The sequence below is a fragment of the Pelophylax lessonae genome (assembly GCF_965119305.1).
Source record: "Pelophylax lessonae genome assembly, chromosome: 2".
NCBI lineage: Eukaryota > Metazoa > Chordata > Amphibia > Anura > Ranidae > Pelophylax > Pelophylax lessonae.
In genome coordinates, this window is record NC_138769.1 from 441,823,663 (window position 1) to 441,841,763 (window position 18,101).

General features: G+C 41.5%; 1 protein-coding gene across 1 annotated transcript in view; it reads left to right on the top strand.

The window, feature by feature from the left end:
* The window catches only part of ST6GAL2 (ST6 beta-galactoside alpha-2,6-sialyltransferase 2), a 295,701-nt gene that overhangs the window by 177,885 nt on the left and 99,715 nt on the right, over positions 1–18,101 (top strand). Inside the window, exon 2 of the mRNA XM_082246744.1 lies at positions 264–1,199. Within this exon, the coding sequence (XP_082102870.1) occupies positions 326–1,199 (874 nt within the window). The 5' untranslated portion in view covers positions 264–325. The remainder of the gene's footprint in view (positions 1–263; positions 1,200–18,101) is intronic.

Genomic DNA, 18,101 nt, shown 5'->3' on the forward strand with positions numbered 1-18,101 from the left:
GCCATAGAGTATTATTTAAAAATGATGCCACTAAGGGATTCATTTAATAATTTTGAACCTGCAAAATTTGGTGCAGCTTTGCATAGAAACCAATCAGTTTTGTCAAAGCTTAATTGAACAAGCTGAAGTTAAAAGCTGATTTGCTACCATGCACAATTTCACCAGATTTTGCACTCTCCAGTTTTAAAAAGTCAACTTCTAAGTGTCTGTATAGTGTGGTTTGATTACCACATGTTCTGATCATTGTCTGTATTTTTTTACAGGTCACGATTAGATTTTCTGCTTTCCCCATATAAAGAAAAGAGAAGTTAGTGGAGATCAAGCCATGAAATCTAACCTAAAGCAATGGAAACAACTCATGCTATTTGGAATTTGTGCTTGGGGTTTACTGTTTCTGGTAATATTCATCTACTTTACAGATAGCAACTCTGTAGAACCAGTGCCAAGTTCCTTTTCTTACATAGAAGCTAAGAAACTCCTACCTATTCAAGGAAAGCAGAGGGCTATCATGGGAGCACTACAGGATGCATCATTATCCTATGCCATCGGTGGCAATAATCTAAATGATGAAGATGTTTTAAACACCTTTAAGTCTGGCCCTGGTAGCATTAAAACCATAGCAGATGTGGAAAATTATTTTGAAAGTGAGGATGAGTTTATCTTGTCGAAGAAAAAAGGCTTTATCCATAGAGATTCCAATCAGGCTCAGTCATTCCGTTCAGTGTCTGGTTCAAGGTATCATCAAAATGCACACTCTAGACATAGAAAAGTCAGGAGGAATGCACATCGTAAGAAACAACTTATGTTTGAAGAAGAATACGATGATTGGAATGGATTCTCGTCAACTATGTCTAAATCATTTCTTCAGAAGCTGTGGAAAGGTAATGTGTCATCAAAGATGCTGACTCCTCGCCTGCAAAAAGCAAGAAGGGAGTATCTCAGAGCTAACAAGCTGGGCGTTAGCTTTTCGGGAAAACGGAACTCTAGGAAATTGAGTTATCAGGAAATTCTGTGTATCCTTAAAAAGCGAGCTCCTGTAAGAACTTTGGATGGTAAAGAAGCTCCTTTCTCAAACCTAGGATGGGAAAAGTATTTTCCTCAGGTACCCTTGAGTAAACTGTATCCGCATGGCTTCTCTACTTGTGCAGTGGTATCCTCTGCTGGAGCAATACTGAACTCTTCACTGGGAGCTGAAATCGGTGAGTTGTACTGTAACCAATCCATGAACTGGTTATTATCTAATAAATACTTCAACTGTGCTAAAATGTATTTAGGTAATGCAAATAGTGGGGTTTAGGCAGCTTTCTGTCAAGGTGCCTTACCATTACCCATCACTATAAGAACTCATAAACCAATAGAAAGTCGCGTGAGGTGGGAGGGGGTGGACTAGAGTCAGTCACTTTAATTGCTCAGCTGTGTGCAGAATACAAATAGTAACACAGATAATTGGAATGTTTAATGGGCTTTCAAATATGGGATAATTTACTCTTCCATCTCTGCTGATTTAAGCAGTAATATGATTTTGCAGAGCCGTCCGCCCAATAGAGAGGTTACAAGACATGCACTGCATAATGAGTAACAAATGAAAAAACAGAAGCCTATTTGTATGAGTATCCTTCTGAAATCAGTGTTAGCCTTAGAAAATCTCATATGGTAATGGTCATTTAAATAAACTATTTTTTTTGTAGTAATAAAGTGCAGTGGTTTTGCACAAAGCAGCCCAGATTCTCCTCTTCTTGGGCCCCTTTTCGGTGCTCCTGTCTCCTCCCTCCTGTTGAGTGCCCCCACAGCAAGCAGTTTGCTGTTGGGGCACCCAAGCCAAGCCACAACTCCCTGTGTTCATTCAGACATGGAGCCCCCTTTATCTGCTCATTGGCTCACTGATTTAGATTGACAGCAGCGGGAAGCAATGGTGCCGCACTTCTGTCTCAGCCATAGAGGAGGGGAGACCCGGACCGTCGAGTCTTTCGTGCAACATCGTTGGATGTAGATGGACCTCAGGTAAGCATTGGGGGGGGGGGGGCTGAGGGGGGCTGCTATAAACAGAAAGCTTTTTATCTTAAAGAAGTTGTAAAAGCAGGAAGATTTTTTATCTTAATGCATTCTATGCATTAACCCTTTTACTGCCAGGTCAGTACAGCGTACGGACCTAAAGCACTGCTTGCAGCTGGCCTGGTCACTTACCATGAACTTATAACAGAATTGTTCAGCAGACTCTGCTGAACAAAGCTATAACTCTGATCAGGGGATTACAATCCGCTGATCAGAGTTATTACCTAAAATGTGATCGCCCCCCCCCCCATATTGCCGCTTTCCAGTCCCCAGTCTCTCCACCTCCCGCCACTCCCTGTCACCTAAAATTACACCCTCCAACCTCCTTTCCTATCTCCTTCACCACCCTTCCTGCCCCCCCAGGACTGCCCCCCCACACCCGATCCGACCCCCCCCTGTAAACCTGATCCCCTGCAGCTACCTTTGGAAGCCAGCATCCTCTGCTGCTCCCACCAGCTTCAGGTGCAGCTGGGGCTTGGGTGGAATCACAGAACGTCCCCCTCAGCAGGCCTACCCCCCCCTCCCATACCGGCCCCTGCAGTTCTCCATCCATCCATCTCCCGTTGACATCCCTCCATTTCCCTCTCGCCGCCTGCAGCTGCTGACCCTCACTGTGTCCGGCCAGCTGTCATACTGAGCGGGGGGTGGGGGGGTGGGGTGCCGGTTAAGCTGGGGCTTTGGGGAGCTTGGTAAACATCTTTACCAGCCCCCTCCCCGTAGTGCAGTGGATTGAGGCAGCCATCGCTACCGATGGATCCTGTGTCCACTGACTGCTCAGCTGATCACAAAGTCAACTGAGAGTTTACTATGTGTCAGACTGTCAATGCATGAACGAATAAGGTCTCTACACAGACTCCTTAATTTCATTCATGTAAAGTTCATGTAAAGTGCTGCAGAGAAAGGGATAAATATTTGTAAAAAAAACAAAAACAAAACATGGAGCAGACTCTGTCAAGAAGATCTGCCTGCTCAGCAAGGGATCTATCTGCTGATCCCCTCTGAGCAGGAGGATGACAGGTCCACGTCCACTCTGCTAATGCAGAATGGACACGGACACAGCCTGCTGTTCTCTATGGGTTGGTCAGATGGAAATAGGCCACCTATCCATTTCCATCCAATCCGATATGCTAGATGGATGGAGAATGGGATCCCCATCCGTCTGTTTTTATTGGACCGGATCAAATGCAGACGGGTGTAAATGGACACATCCCTTTACATCAGCCTCTTCATAGAAAACAATGGGTGGTCCTATGGGGCCCGCTTGAAAAACGGACAGGCAGACCCGATCGGTCTGCTTGTGTGAAAGGGGCCTAAGGCCTTGTTTACACCGGGCATACACAGCGTACCTTTACAAGGATGCACAGGTGTTCCATGCATCCTTATGCAGGCAGTCCCATTGATGTCATTTGGAATGTAGCAACTGCATGAACAGAGCCATTGCTCCCAATTTGACATCCATGTAGGTCCTCATGCATGTCCCTGAGCTCACACTGTCTGCATTCGTGGTGGTGCACCCACACGGATGTCGGATTGGGAACAGCAGCTATGCCTGTGCAGCCGTTGCATCCTAATTGACATAACTGGGACTGCCTGTATGGGGATGCATGGAACACCTGTGCATCCCTGTGCAGGTAAACATGGCCCTCCATTGGCGTACACTTTAGTATGCTACATGTGAATAATGCTTTAGTAGTAATTTAGCAGGAATGTTGCAAGGTGTGTTCATGTGCACTAATAATGATTTTAGTGTATTTTTTGTGACAATAGCGATAAAATGAACATTTGTGCAATTATTGTGGGGCCCAAAAAATCAGTAGCACTTTTTTTTATTCTACAGGTCATGAGCTTTCAGAAAATGTCTGGTTTGAGGGCTGGTTCACACTGGTGCGATGCCAGACATTGCATGTGATTCACATCGCATTGCTGCGCAGATCACATGCAATGTCTGTGCGATGCGAAATCAGCCATACAAACTATGGCTGAATTTGCATCGCATTCGGACCAAACTCATGCAGGACCCTTTTTCTTTGTCTGCACCAGAATCAGATCGCATGGCTGTTCAGAAAATATATGGTTTGGGGGGTCTTTTATAAACTCCTAACGCTGTAAGTGAAAAAGGAAAACCGCTAGATTTTTAGGGAAAGTTTCTCAAAAAGGCGCAATTTAAAATGTACAAATATTTGTTATTTATTACCTCAATACAGGTTTAGCTTTTATATTTAGAAGGAACTTAGCAGGAATTTTGTAAAATTTGCTGTGTTTGTATCTGCTAATAATGACTTTAGTGCATTTTTAGCGAAAATATTGTTTTGGAAAACATTTGCGCAAATATCGCGGGGCCTTAAAAATCAGTGGCACCTTCCATTTATTCTACTGGGCCTTTTCCTTCAGAAAATTTATAGTTTGGGGGGTCTTTTAAAAACTCTGAAACCTAAAAGTGAAAAATGAAAACCTCCAGATTTTTAGAGAAATTTGGTTATTTATAGTTTTGTGTACATTTAATTTTCACAATTTTGCAAATAGGTGCAATTCAAAATTTTACAAATATTTATTCATTCACTCAATCAACGTTTAGCTTTTATATTTAGAAGGAACTTAACAGGAATTTTGTAAAATTTGCTGTGTTTGTATCTGCTATAAATTATTTTAGTGTATTTTTAGTGAAAATATTGATTTGGTATTATCAATAATATTGATATTTGCACAAATATTGTGGGGTCTTAAAAATCAGTAGCACCTTCCTTTTATTCTACTGGTCCTATTCTTTCAGAAAATATTTGGTTTGGGGGGGGGGGGGTCTTTAACAAACTCTGAAAGTTGTAACGGAACAATAAAAACCCTTTAGATTTTTAGAGAAATGTGGTTCTTTACATTTATGCGTACGTTCAATATTCACCATTTTAAAAAAAAGGCGTAATTGAAAAATGTTACAAAGATTTGTTATTTATTAACTCAATACAGGTTAGGCTTTTATATTTAGTAGCAATTTAGCAGGAATTTTGTGGAAATTGCTGTGTTTTTATATCTGCTAAAAAATAAATTTAGAGAATTTTTTGCGAATATATAGTTTTGATAAACATTTATGTAAATATCGCAGGGTGTTAAAATCAGTAGCACCTTCTTTTTATTCTACAGGTCATGTGCTTTCAGAACATATATGGTTTGGGGGGTCTTAAAGAAACTCTGAAAGCTGTAGGGAACAATGAAAGCCCTTAGATTTTTTGAGAAATTTGGATATTTCCATTTTTGCATATACTCGATTTTCACCGTTCTGCAAAAAGGCGCAATCTAAAATGTATAAATAGTGGTTATTTATTAACTTAATACAGGTTAGCTTTTATATTTAGCAGGGATTTTGTAAAATGTGCGGTGTTTTTATCTGCTAATAAGGATTTTAGTGTATTTTTAGAAAAAATATTGTTTTGATAAACAATTGCCCAAATATCATTGTGCCTTAAAAATCAGTAGCACCTTATTTGTATTCTACTAGTCATGTGCTTTCATAAAATATATGGTTTGGGGGCTCTTTAACAAACTCTGAAAGCTGTAAGGGAAAAATAAAAAACGCAGAGGAAAAATTGCAAAAATGGCCTGGCCAGCTAAGTTTAAAAGTGGAGCACAGTGCCTGGCAGTGAAAGGGTTAAGATAAAAAGCCTTCTGTGTGCAGCAGCCTCCCCAGCACCTCCTAATACTTACATGTGCCCCCTCTCTATCCAGCGTTGTCTCTCGGCCATCCGAGACTCTCCCTCCTGATTGGCTGAGATACATGAATGGACACACGGAGCTGCAGCTCGGCTCGGGGTGCCCCCATAACAAGCTGCTTGCTGTGGGGGCACTCGATAGGAGGGAAGGGCTAGGAGCAGCAATGAGGGACCCGAGAAGGGGAGGATCCAGGCTGCTCTGTGCAAAACCAACTGCATAGAGCAGGTAAGTATAACATGTTTGGTATTTAAAAAAAACGAAAAAAAAAAAACAAGACTTTACAATCACTTTAATGCATAGAATGCATTAAAATAAAAACCTTCTGCCTTTAATACCACTTTGAATTTATTTCTTGCGGTGTTTGAGGTTGTAATTTTTTTAGTGATATATTTACTTAAGAACATGTTTTATTGTGCAGCAATGAATCCATATTTAAAAATAAAAATGTGAAGATTAGTTATATAATCATCATTTATGTATTTGCCTCACTTCTGTAGCAATCTAGTTACTTTTCAAAACCTTCAATACTCATACACCAATTTTAAATATAATGGATATGGAATCCTTGTTTAATGCATGAATTAACTGCTGCTAGCTGTTATTCTTCAAAAATGTTATTTTATCTCCATTGGGAATGGCTTAATTTGGTGCTGTCCTCAAAAGACACCTTTTGGAACCTTACAGTTAACACCAGCTGGAATCTAGTGGTATCTGAAGGGAAAAAAGCCCATGAGTTAAATGTACTACAGAGATCGATAATATATTATAACCACTGTAAATTCAGCTGATCTGTGCAATAAAACCTTTGCACAACTGAAATTCCAATTTTTGACTTTGAGATTGAGAAAAAAACATTTAGTAATGAAAATGCCAATTATGTTAGGTTTTAGTGAATTGACTGTGTTGTCATTCTTCTTCCTCTTTATTGCTTGCCAGCTCTGGCTCTGTTGATCACCATGGTCTATTATCTTGATCTTTTGTGTCTTAAAAATTCTGGTATTTTACTGCTGACCTTTTCCTTGTGTTCCCCTTTTCTGTTACATTTGCAAATGTAGCACTACTCCCAATGGAGCTGCTGAATACGGGTTCCCCTGGGTTACCATTAGCAACATTAGAACAATCTGGCATGTTTCCAAGTGTTTTACCTCAGACAAGGATCATTTCCAGTTTCTTTTTTTTTTAGGTTTTATTAGGAACTTGAATAAGAGAAGAGATGAGTGGGATACTCCAACTGAATAGAACTATGCACGATAGGCAGGGACGACTTGAGTAAATGCTGGTTAATGCTGGTTAACGCTGAGTAACGCTTAGTAACACTGAAATTGAGCTAGTCACGGCTAGGCCGCTGGTTTCTGTCTGTCACTGGCTGTGATGCAGAACTGAAGGAATTCTCTGAGGTAATCTGTACTCTGTAGGAACTGAACTGTACTGCTGAACAACTTCAGGGCCCTTCCTGGTGCACCCTTTATCCCCTACTCTTCAGGGCTTAACTACTTGGCAAACCCCTTTACTGTTACACTCTGGGTTAGCTTGCTCCTTGATTCCCTGAGATCACTGGAGTGGTCCCCTCTCTTAGGCAGACCCCTGGGCAGATCCTTGAGTACTCACGATACTGTATTTTCTGAAGTCTTCTGCCCAGCAGCTCAACTGGTCAGCACACTGGATCCTCTGCAGCACAGCTCAACCCCTGGTCCCTAGGCCGACTGCCTGAACCACCTTCCTTGCTTCAGCAGGAGGAGAGACAGCCGTCCACCTCCTCCTGGGACTTTGCTCCCAGGAGAAGAGACTTTGCCTCAGATGCTCTCCGCTTTTATTTCCAATCCCATAATGCACCTCTCCAGGTGCCAACCCATTGGGACGGTTACAAAAGCCTGTGCATCATTGGCCAGGTTTCCTCCACTGTCCAACAGGCCTGCCTATTGAACGCAGTGGGGACACTCCCTCAGACCAGATGAATATACACTGAGCACACTGAGCAGGCCTAACTAAAGATCAAACTCCTCTGATAAGCAGATGAAGCAATTATGGTTTTCCTGCTGCTTTCCTGTTAATCAGAAAATGCTAAACTATATCGTCTATCTAGCACCTGACTAGGAGGGTGCTACACAAACCTTTGCAAACCAGAATAGGCAGTAGGGGAAACTTTTACAGAGTACGAGGATGGATTGGGTAATGGTTCTGACCTAATTATAGTTAGCAAGCAAGTTAGAAAAAATGTGCATATATTATTCTTTTCAGCAGGAGCCTGGAAAACATTGCACCCATGATCAGGGGATGCAGTGTTAGGCTTCTGCAGACAAGCTCTGCTTGTGAATAAACCACAAGGGTACTCATCAGCACCTTCGCAGTTCATTCAGAATGACAATCTGTCTGCCATGGTTGATGATGATGCTTGTAGTAAATTAATTTACAGGAACCTGTGAATGAATGAGTTGGCTGTGTGGGCAGAGCCCTGCACGGCCACGCTGGATTGGAATTGTAATAGCAATAGTGTTGTCACACTGAGGGGGAGATTGGTGGGAGTGGTTGAAATATGTTACATATTCCACCATTCCACCATATATATGGGTGGAACATGTAACATGTTTCTAAAGTGACACAGTCACATAAAGGAACTTTGAAAAAAGCGCTTAGTCAATGGATACATTGATGCTGTTGCAGAACTTCCAAAAATCAGTTTATTAAAGAGGAAGTAAACCCTCCTCTGACACTTGTACCTATAGTTAAGCCTATAATAAGGCTTACCTATAGGTACTGTAAATATCTCCTAAACATGTACCGTTTAGGAGATATTTACCTTACATGCAGCCAGTGACATCACTGGCGCATGCGCTCTGAAGGAACGGCCGCTAGTGCCGTTTCTTCAGAGCCCCGTGCCGTGACTGTCGGCTCCCGCGCGCGTGCGTGACAACACCGCGGCTCCGGCCAATCAGATGGCCAGGAGCCATGATCCCAGAAGACGGGTGACTGGACATGTCGCCCGTCATACAGGTAAGCGGACGGCACGGCGGGGGCTCGTTCTAAAGTAAGTATTTCATAATGAGCTAGTATGCGATGCATACTAGCTCATTATGTGTTTCTCTTGCAGGGTCAAAAAGAAAAAAAAAATTAGTTTACAACCTCTTTAACATGAAGGAAGGGAAGGAAAATTGTGGGAGTAAATATACAGAACCATAGAGTAAATATATAGAACCGGATGTCCGCTTTACTAACCCTGAGATGGAGGCCAAATGCCCAGACCAATAGGATGGAGCCAAGTTGGAGTCAATCCTTGCGGGAGCAAGTGTTGGCGCTCTAGGGGCTGGGGAAAAGAAGTGTCCGCTCCTATTGTACTTGCTATCAGAGGCTGTAATGGATGTCGGGGGAGCCACAGTCCACCTCCAGACCCATGGTGTGCCCGACCTGGGCAAGGAAGTGGGGGGGGGGAGAGAAGGCTAGCGGCGGTGGATGGTGAAGTGGAGTGCCGCAGCCTGGGGATGACGTCACTAGCACGAGCCGGTGGTTGAAGCAATGGATGAAGAAAGGCCGTGGTCAGCCACTGGAGGCACTGTGAGCCTATGAGAGGCAGGGAGGCGAGATGAGGAACAGCCGGCGGCATATGCTGGTGAGCCTGGGGATGACGCCGCTGGCTGGAAGCTGTCTTGGCATGCAGGATCGTAAAGACGGACAGGCAAGACCTGTTGCGGGGGGGGGGGGGGAGGTCACCATGGAAATGCATTTCGCTACATAGAGCCTTATCAAGTCATGTGACCAAAGAGCAGGTGGACCGTTATTTAACCGCTTGCCGACCACCCTCCGCAGATATACTGTGGCAGGCTGGCTCAGCTGCGCAAATTGACGTATGGGTACGTCGGTTCGCAGAAGCAGTGCTAGGGGCAAAACACAGCAGACTATTGTTCTCTCTGAAATGATCACAGAGCGCCTGTGATCCTTCTATATAGGATCACAGGTCTCTGTGGTCATTTCACAACTCCCTTCCCCATACAGTTAGAAAACACTCCCCTAGGCTCACACTTAACCCTTTGATCACCAGTGTGTTAATCCCTTCCCTGCCAGTGTCATTATTACAGTAACAGTGCATGTTTTTAATTTTTTTTCTTTTTTTTCAGATTTGTCGCTCTTTTTTGTTTCTATCGCAAAAAATAAAAATCGCACAGGTGATCAAATACCACCAAAAGAAAGCTCTATATGTGGAAAAAAAAGTTATTTGGGTACAGCATCGCACGACCACGCAATTGTCCCTTAAAGTAACGCAGTTCCGAATGCCAAAAAATGGCCTGGTCATTAAGGAGGCAAATCCTTCCGGTCCAGAAGTGGTTAAAGGAATAAGGAAAAGGAGGGGCCCACTTAGGGGATGGGGAATACTTAAAAAATGCTGCAGGATTGTTTCCAATGTCTCCATCCGTGTGATTACTAAATAAGTAAAATAACCACCAAAGAAATATATATACTGTACACATTTATATATATATATATATATATATATATATATATATATATATACACACACACACACACACACAAACACACACACATATCAAATAGTGGTGATAATAAACCATGAAAAATAGAAAAAAAAAATTCTTAAAACATATCTGTATATAAAAAAAATATTATTTTAAATAATAGAAAATTAATATACGATATGTGCATACATGTATCAATCTTCACAATTAAACATGTATATACATGTGTGAATACATACACATAATTATTGCATCTAAACATCAATATATTCAAAAATGCCCTATGAGCAAAATATAGACCAACAGGGAACGGATAAAATACTAAATGACACTATGAGTTTCCAATTCTTCCTCAAAGCCATTTCGCGATAAAGTGTTTAACCCAAAGATTCAGAACGTTTCACGTTTGTACAAAAGAGAATATCTTTCATTGGTGGTTAGGGTTATATCTGATATTTGTTCAACAGCCAAAACCTCCAGACATTTTTTTGTCTTATTGGTTGTTTTTGGCGCCTAGTCTTATTGGTTGTTTGAGATTGTCTGTCGGTTGGTGCCTAGTCTTATTGGTTGTCGTTTGATGTTTTTAAAGTGAAATTATACTTTAAGCACCTCCCCTCACGAGGTTCTGAATGCCTTCAAGTCATTTTATTCTTCCAGGTACTCCTACAGTACAATATACAGATGAACAACTTTATGATTTTGGGAATGTCTCCTTCCCTTCCTTATCCCTTCAGGCACGGAGCGACCTAGACAGTTTCATATCTACTAATGATTTAAAATTTGCAGTATCTCAATTGCCTTCTCACAAAACACCCAATTTGGATGGCTTTCTAGTTGAATGGTATGTCAAATTTAAATACTTCACACGGTATGGCTGCCCAGGGGCTTGAGATGGGTGTCCCTCATTATGTAGGATCAACATCCAACTCCCTCTGTCAGTAACACATGCCTGTAGATTGTACTATCCTCTCGGTGTGAACGTCATGTTCCCTTACATGTGTACCACCACAGCCTGGTATATTTTTATAGAGGTGTTTCTACTTTAAGATTTTGGTTATTACAATTGACGTGGTGGTAATAGATACATCAAGCTGTTTTTGGTTGATAACTCCGTCCGTTTGTATTCATACAGATTGTTATCACTGTTGTTTGTCTCTGAGAATGTGATGTCACATCACACTTTTCTGTTCTGTTGCATTCCCTTAAATAAAGAATCAAAAATAAATAAATGAATAAATACCTGCTCAGCCCACACCTGCTTATAACGTTTGTTGCAGCTTTGGAGACCGGGGTCCTTCCACCCTCTATGAAAGAGGCTCTTATTGTCCTTATTTTAAGACCACATAAAGTCCCCACCAGGTGTAACTCCTAGAAGTCCCATCTCTTTGATTAATGTAGATGTTAAAATTTTGGCAAAGGTCTTGACTAATCATATAAAGAAAGTGATTACACATCTGGTGGGCAGTGTCTAGGTGGGTTCTATTCCTGGCAGGCTACTAGAATGTATATTCGTAGGCTTTTCCAATACACACTCTCATAAACGGTTAATCGTTTCTTTAGAGCACTGAGCAAGTGGCAAGTGAATGCCAGTATCTCCACTCCCTTCCCACTTCATCATGGTATGCGCCAATGATGCCCACTTTTGCCGCTGTGATTTGTTTTAGCCATTAAACGCCTAGCCATCTGTATTCATACCGTGCCTAATTTAGGAGTCCTTGCCATAGATACCTTGGAAGAGCAGATTTCCTAAATATTCTAGCAGATCTCAATTAATCTTTGTGCCACCTGCTGGATGAGATAGAGGAGTTTGGTTAATTTTTAGACTTCCAAGTTAACTGGAGGAAGTAAATCTTTTTTCCCATAGATCAGGCAGCTGTTCAGGTAATTCACCCACGTTCACAGCTTCAAAGTGTCCACTCCTTTAATTATCTTGGTGATTTAATACAGTTACTTTTATGCACTTACATTTGTAACAATGCCTCCTAACCTCGCAGCTGCAACTAAAGACTAAATGCCGGTTCACACTTATGCGATGCGGGAAGGCTGCGAATTCGCAGCCTGTTCCCGCATCGCACACGCACCCCCGGCAGTTCACACTGCCATATGCGATACGCTGGGGGTGTCAATGTAATCTTAACGACACCCCCAGTTTGATCGCATATCGCAGTGCGATCGTGCAGTTCGCACAGGATCGGATCGCACAAGTGTGAACCGCTGTGCGATCCGATCCTGATGCGGCAGCAAAAATGCCTCCTGTGCGTGTTTGCTGCGGGTGCGATGCGAATTTAGCCATACAAACTGTATGGCTAAACTCGCACCGCACAGCTGATCGCATGTAATGTCGGAGCAGTGCGCACACGCAGAAGTGTGAACCGGGGCTAAAAAGTGGATGGATCTCCCATTGAATCTTATGGGCAGATTTTATGTGATAAAAGTTATCTTACTATCTAAACTGCTTTATTTATTACAGGTACTTACAGTACTGTGTAGAAGTTTTAGGCAGGTGTGAAGAAATGCTGTAAAGTAAGAATGCTTTAAAAGATATATATTTTGTTTTTATCAATTTTCAAAATGCAAAGTGAGCAAACAAAATAAAAAATCAAAATCAAAATAATATTTGGTGTACCTACCCTTTGGCTTCAAACCAGCATCAATTGTTACACTTACTCACTTTTTATAACTAACCAGGTATACATATGTGCTAATGATCATCAATTTTATATGTAGGTTGTAACCGTCATGAACTGAAACAGAAACTGCTGCGTAGGAGGCTTAAAACTTGTTGAGGAAAAGCCAAGCTCAGCTACTAATGTGAGGTTGTGGAAGACAGTTTCAGGTCACAGGTCATACATACATCATGGCAAGACTGAGCACAACAAGAAGACACAACGCAGTTATACTGCATCAGTAAGATCTCTCCCAGGAAAAGGATTTTAAAGCAGACTGGGGTTTCAAGATGTGCTCTTCAAGTTCTTTTGAAGAAAAAAACGGGCAACTTTGAGGACCGTAAATGCAATGGTTGGCCAATAAAAGTGAATTCAACAGATGAAAGGCAGCCAATGCTTGCTTCCCTTTGACATCAGATGTCCAGCAGTGCCTTCAGCACAAAACTGGTGGAAACCAGTGGGATTTGGGCACACCAATCTACTGTCTGGAGAAGTCTGGCAAGAAATGGTCTTAATGGAATAATTGCAGCCAAAAAGCCATACCTCTGTCATGGAAACAAGGCTAAGTGACTCAACTATGCACAAAAACATTGGAACCAGGCTGCAGAAAAATTGCAGCAGGTGCTCTGGATTGATGAGTCAAAATTTAAAATATTTAGCTGTAGTAGGAGGCATGTTGATCTGCCGGAGGGCTGGATAGTGGTACAATAATGAGTGTCTGCAAGCAACAGTGAAGCATGGCGGAGGTTCCTTGCAAGTTTGGGGCCCCAAATGTATTTTGCAATAGGACAAAAACCCCGAACATACAGCCAATTCAATTAAAAACTATCCTCAGTGTAAAAAAGAACAAGGAGTCCTGGAACTGATGTTTTGACCCCCCACAGAGCATTGATCTTGACATACAGTCTGTCTGGAATTACATGAAAAGACAGGAGAATTTGAGGCAGCCTACATCCACAGAAGATCTGTGGTCAGTTCTCCAAGATGTTTGGAACAACCTACCTGCCGGGTCTCTTCAAAAACTGTACCTAGTGTACCAAGTGTACCTAGAAGAATTGATGCTTATTTGAAGGCAAAAAGTGATCACGCTAAATAATGATTTGATTTGGATTTTACTTTTGTTCATTTACTAAAAAAAAAGCTATTAACACTTCTATTTCTGAAAGCTTTCTTATTTACAGCATTATTTCACAGCTGTCTAAAACATTTGTATGTTAGTGTATATAGCTCCGACAATTTACACAGCACTTTACATATATATTGTACATTCACATCAGTCCCTGCCCTCAAGGAGCTTACAATCTACGGTCCCCCAATCACATTCTTACATACACATCCCCGGGCCTATTTAGACAGGAGCCAATTAAAGCAGATCTTCACTCTCCCAATCCCCTCCCCCTTTTTTAACCCCTATATACCTGGTTGCAGGTCCTGCACATTTAAGGTACTCACCTGGCCAGCTGATCCAACATTGTTCTGCTGAGATCCACTCCTTTTAACCACTTGCCTAACGTACATGCACTGTGGCAGGTATTGTACATCATTTTGTGCAATAGCCATTGGGGGGGGGTGCACACACCACTGGAGGTGCGATCACACTGATTGGACAGATGGGGAGCCAATAAGCAGGTCCGGTGGACCAGATGTCCGCCGACCACCCGCGATCATTCCCAAGACAAGCTGAACAGTGATCTTCCTATGTAAACAAGACCTCTAAGACTATCACAGTGCAGGTGCATTTATACAGAGATTTGATTACACACAGGTGGATTCTTTTTATCATCATTAGTCATTTAGGTCAACATTGGATCATTCAGAGATCCTCACTGAACTTCTGGAGAGAGTTTGCTGCGCTGAAAGTAAAGGGGCTGAATAATTTTGCACGCCCAATTTTTCAGTTTTTTATTTGAAATGTGGCAAAAGGTCGCAAAGTTCAAGGGGGCCGAATACTTTCGCAAGGCACTGTGTATATATATATATATATATATATATATATATATAATTTCCAACTGCCCATTTTCTTCCCCACCCACCTGTCTTTGTTACAGCAACCAAAAAAGAACATTTCATTAACATAAGGGGGCTGAATAATTTTGCACGCCCAATTTTTCAGTTTTTTATTTGTTAAAAAAGTTTGAAATATCCAATAAATTTCGTTCCACTTCATAAACGTGTCCCACTTGTTGTTGATTCTTCACAAAAAATTTACAGTTTTATATCTTTATGTTTGAAGCCTGAAATGTGGCAAAAGGTCGCAAAGTTAAGTTCAAGGGGGCTGAATACGTTTGCAAGGCACTGTATATATATATATATATATATATATATATATATTATTTTTTTTTTTTTTTTTAAAGTTGTCTTTTTTTTTTTTTATATTGCAAAAAAATAAAAACGCCAAAAATGGCCTGGTCATTAAGGGTAAACCTTCCAGGGCTAAAGTGGTTAACCATCCCTACTGTGATGCTGTGTTTTAGCCAATTCCCCTTGTAAAGTCCCTATGCCTCTTTTTAAACAACTTGATATAATTTTCTCCACATTCCTTTTGCAGGGACAAACCTCTAGAATTGCTCTGAATATTAGATTGCCAGCTAACTTGATGGGCCTGGACTTTCCTGATTTTTATTGTTTAGCTTCCCAGTTGGTCTACATTTGACAGGCTCCATTAATTTCGGTTGAATGTGTGCATAACCACTGAAGCTGCCATAGTATCTGTCTTTGAATTTCTATATAATATTATATACAGGCGTCAGGTGCCCGCGATGTTGCACACCTCCCTCCATATTTTTTTTCAGGGCACAAAATGTAATTTATCTGACTGCTGATTGTCCTTGCCAAATAATCCATTATGGTCTAACCCTTCTCTCCCTGAATTACTTTCCATTCCTAACACGTTAAGATGGTTTTCCAGAGGAATTAAATATGTGTCACCTTTATACCATGCAGGGATTTAAATCCTTTTCACAACCACAAGAAGACTTTGATCTTTCACGCAATTTTTTGTTTTAATATTACCAACTCCAACATGCTGTTCAAACACAATTCAGGTTCCTAATCAACCCTCCTCTAATTACTCCCTCGAAAAACTATTGAGAGACTCAGCCAATACTAAATTGAGATCTGTGTATTACTATAAACTTATTGCAGATTCTGAAACTAGATACCGAACTGCTAAGCATAAGTGTTTCCCACCGGCCCTTTGGCTTACTGATTGGTCGGAATTTAAAGAAACAAATAAAGAAAAGAGCTAGGTGATCTTCCCTGAAGACAGGATTATCCAACCGAAGCAATTGAACCACAGTCACTTCACACCGATGAGCTTGCTTGCACAAAATATGCATTCAGCCAACCCTTGAGTGTTTTTAGGGCTGTGGTGCTACAGCTGACTTTCTGCATTGTTTGGTGATATTCCTATCAACAAATATGCTAAACTCTAGTTGGGGATTCTTTATTTCTACTTGAAAAAAGACCACTCTACTAACTAATTGATAGGGAGGAAGGGTACCTCCTCCCCATCAATTAATACTTGACTGCAAACAGTCAGTGCTAGCCTACCACTTTATAATCTCACTTTTAAACTCCAGAAAAGACCAAAGGTTTTTTTACTAGATATGAGATTGTTGGGTCTCTAGCCTATTTAAGTTTAGTATACACCAGTAGTTTTTTTTTTTATTCAACCCAGGAAAAAAACAGACAGCTCTCATTGGAGCCGTGGACTAAAAATCCAATGTTAGTACATCCATCTCCCCTGCTGCTCTATTGTGCATGTTATGATTGTGTGTTCTGACAGGGGGACGCCTCCTGCCAGAACACTCAGCGCTCTCTGCCATTGGCTGATCGGGATCGGTCGGCTGCTTTTTTTCCAGCATGCTCGTCCGTCTGTCGGACAGGCTGCCATACACATGGGCAACATTCGGCCCGTGTGTACTAGGTTTACATGTGTAGTTTCTCTAGATCGGGGATGTTAAAGGAGTTGTAAAGGCAGAAGGTTTGTTATCCTAATGCATTCGAATAAAAAGCCTTCTGTGTGTAGCAGCTGCCCCAGCACCCCCTAATACTTACCTGAGATCCCTCTCTATTCAGTGATGTTCACAAGTCCCTCAGCCATCCTGGACTCTTCCTCCTAATTGGCAACAGCACCATTGGCTCCCGCTGCTGTCAAAGTCAGTTAGCCAATCAGGAGAAAGAGGGGGTGGGGCTGAACGGCAGCTCCATGTCTGAATGGACACAGGAAGCTGTGGCTCAGCTTGGGTGCCCCATAGCAAGCTGTAAACATCTGTGGATACATGGACACGCAGGCTTACATAAAGATGCTTTTAAAGGCAGAAAAAACCCAGTTGAACACCTCTATAAGAGGCGATTTTTAAGCTCTGTGTGCATGAGGCCCAAATAGCAATAATTATACATCCAAAAGGATATAATTCTGTGCAGCCAGTTTTGCTATCCAGGCACTGCTGCCAACAGCTAAATCAGGTCCTCCATCTACACTGTAGCACCAGACACAATCCGATCAAGAGCATGTTTAATGGCTGGTGACGCAGTTGTAAACTGTACCAAAATTGCAGCAAGAAGTATTTTTAAACTGCACAAAACAGTATTCCATAGATGTGAACTGTGCCTAAGAAACATGACATTTTAATTCTGAACTTGATCTGCTCTAATGTTTTTAGAGTCTTGTGTAGAATTGCTTTCCTAAACAATGAATCTTGAGTACTTTTTGTTGACCACATTAATATTAATATGGTATTGCTGGCACCATTAGTGTGTAATATTGTATTTGTTGTCTGGCTGCTTTCATAAGTCTGGAAATTTTGTGCCGATCAATTAATATCCTGTGTAAATATGTGCAATAACGGAGACTTCTGTGGCCAAGACTCTTTAATTGCCTATCCAGTTTATATTGCTCTATATAATGGCACTCTGAAGGGCAAAATAAACTGTAAATATGAAATAAGATAGTATTTAATGTTTTGCTCCACAGAGGATATGAAAACCTTGTAAAAGTAAATATCAATTCCTTGACCTATTTAGTGCTTTTGAGAAGCTAACGAGATGGAGGAGTTATATGTGAAATTGCTTACACAGCTGCAGCAAGTCCCTCTCATGAAATTAGTTTCTGCAAAAATAGCTCCGGGGTCTGCTCTCCAGGGGAATCCTTCTCAATGTACATTATATGTCAGATAGAATCCTGTGCTGTGTGTTCTGTGGGTATTTTCCC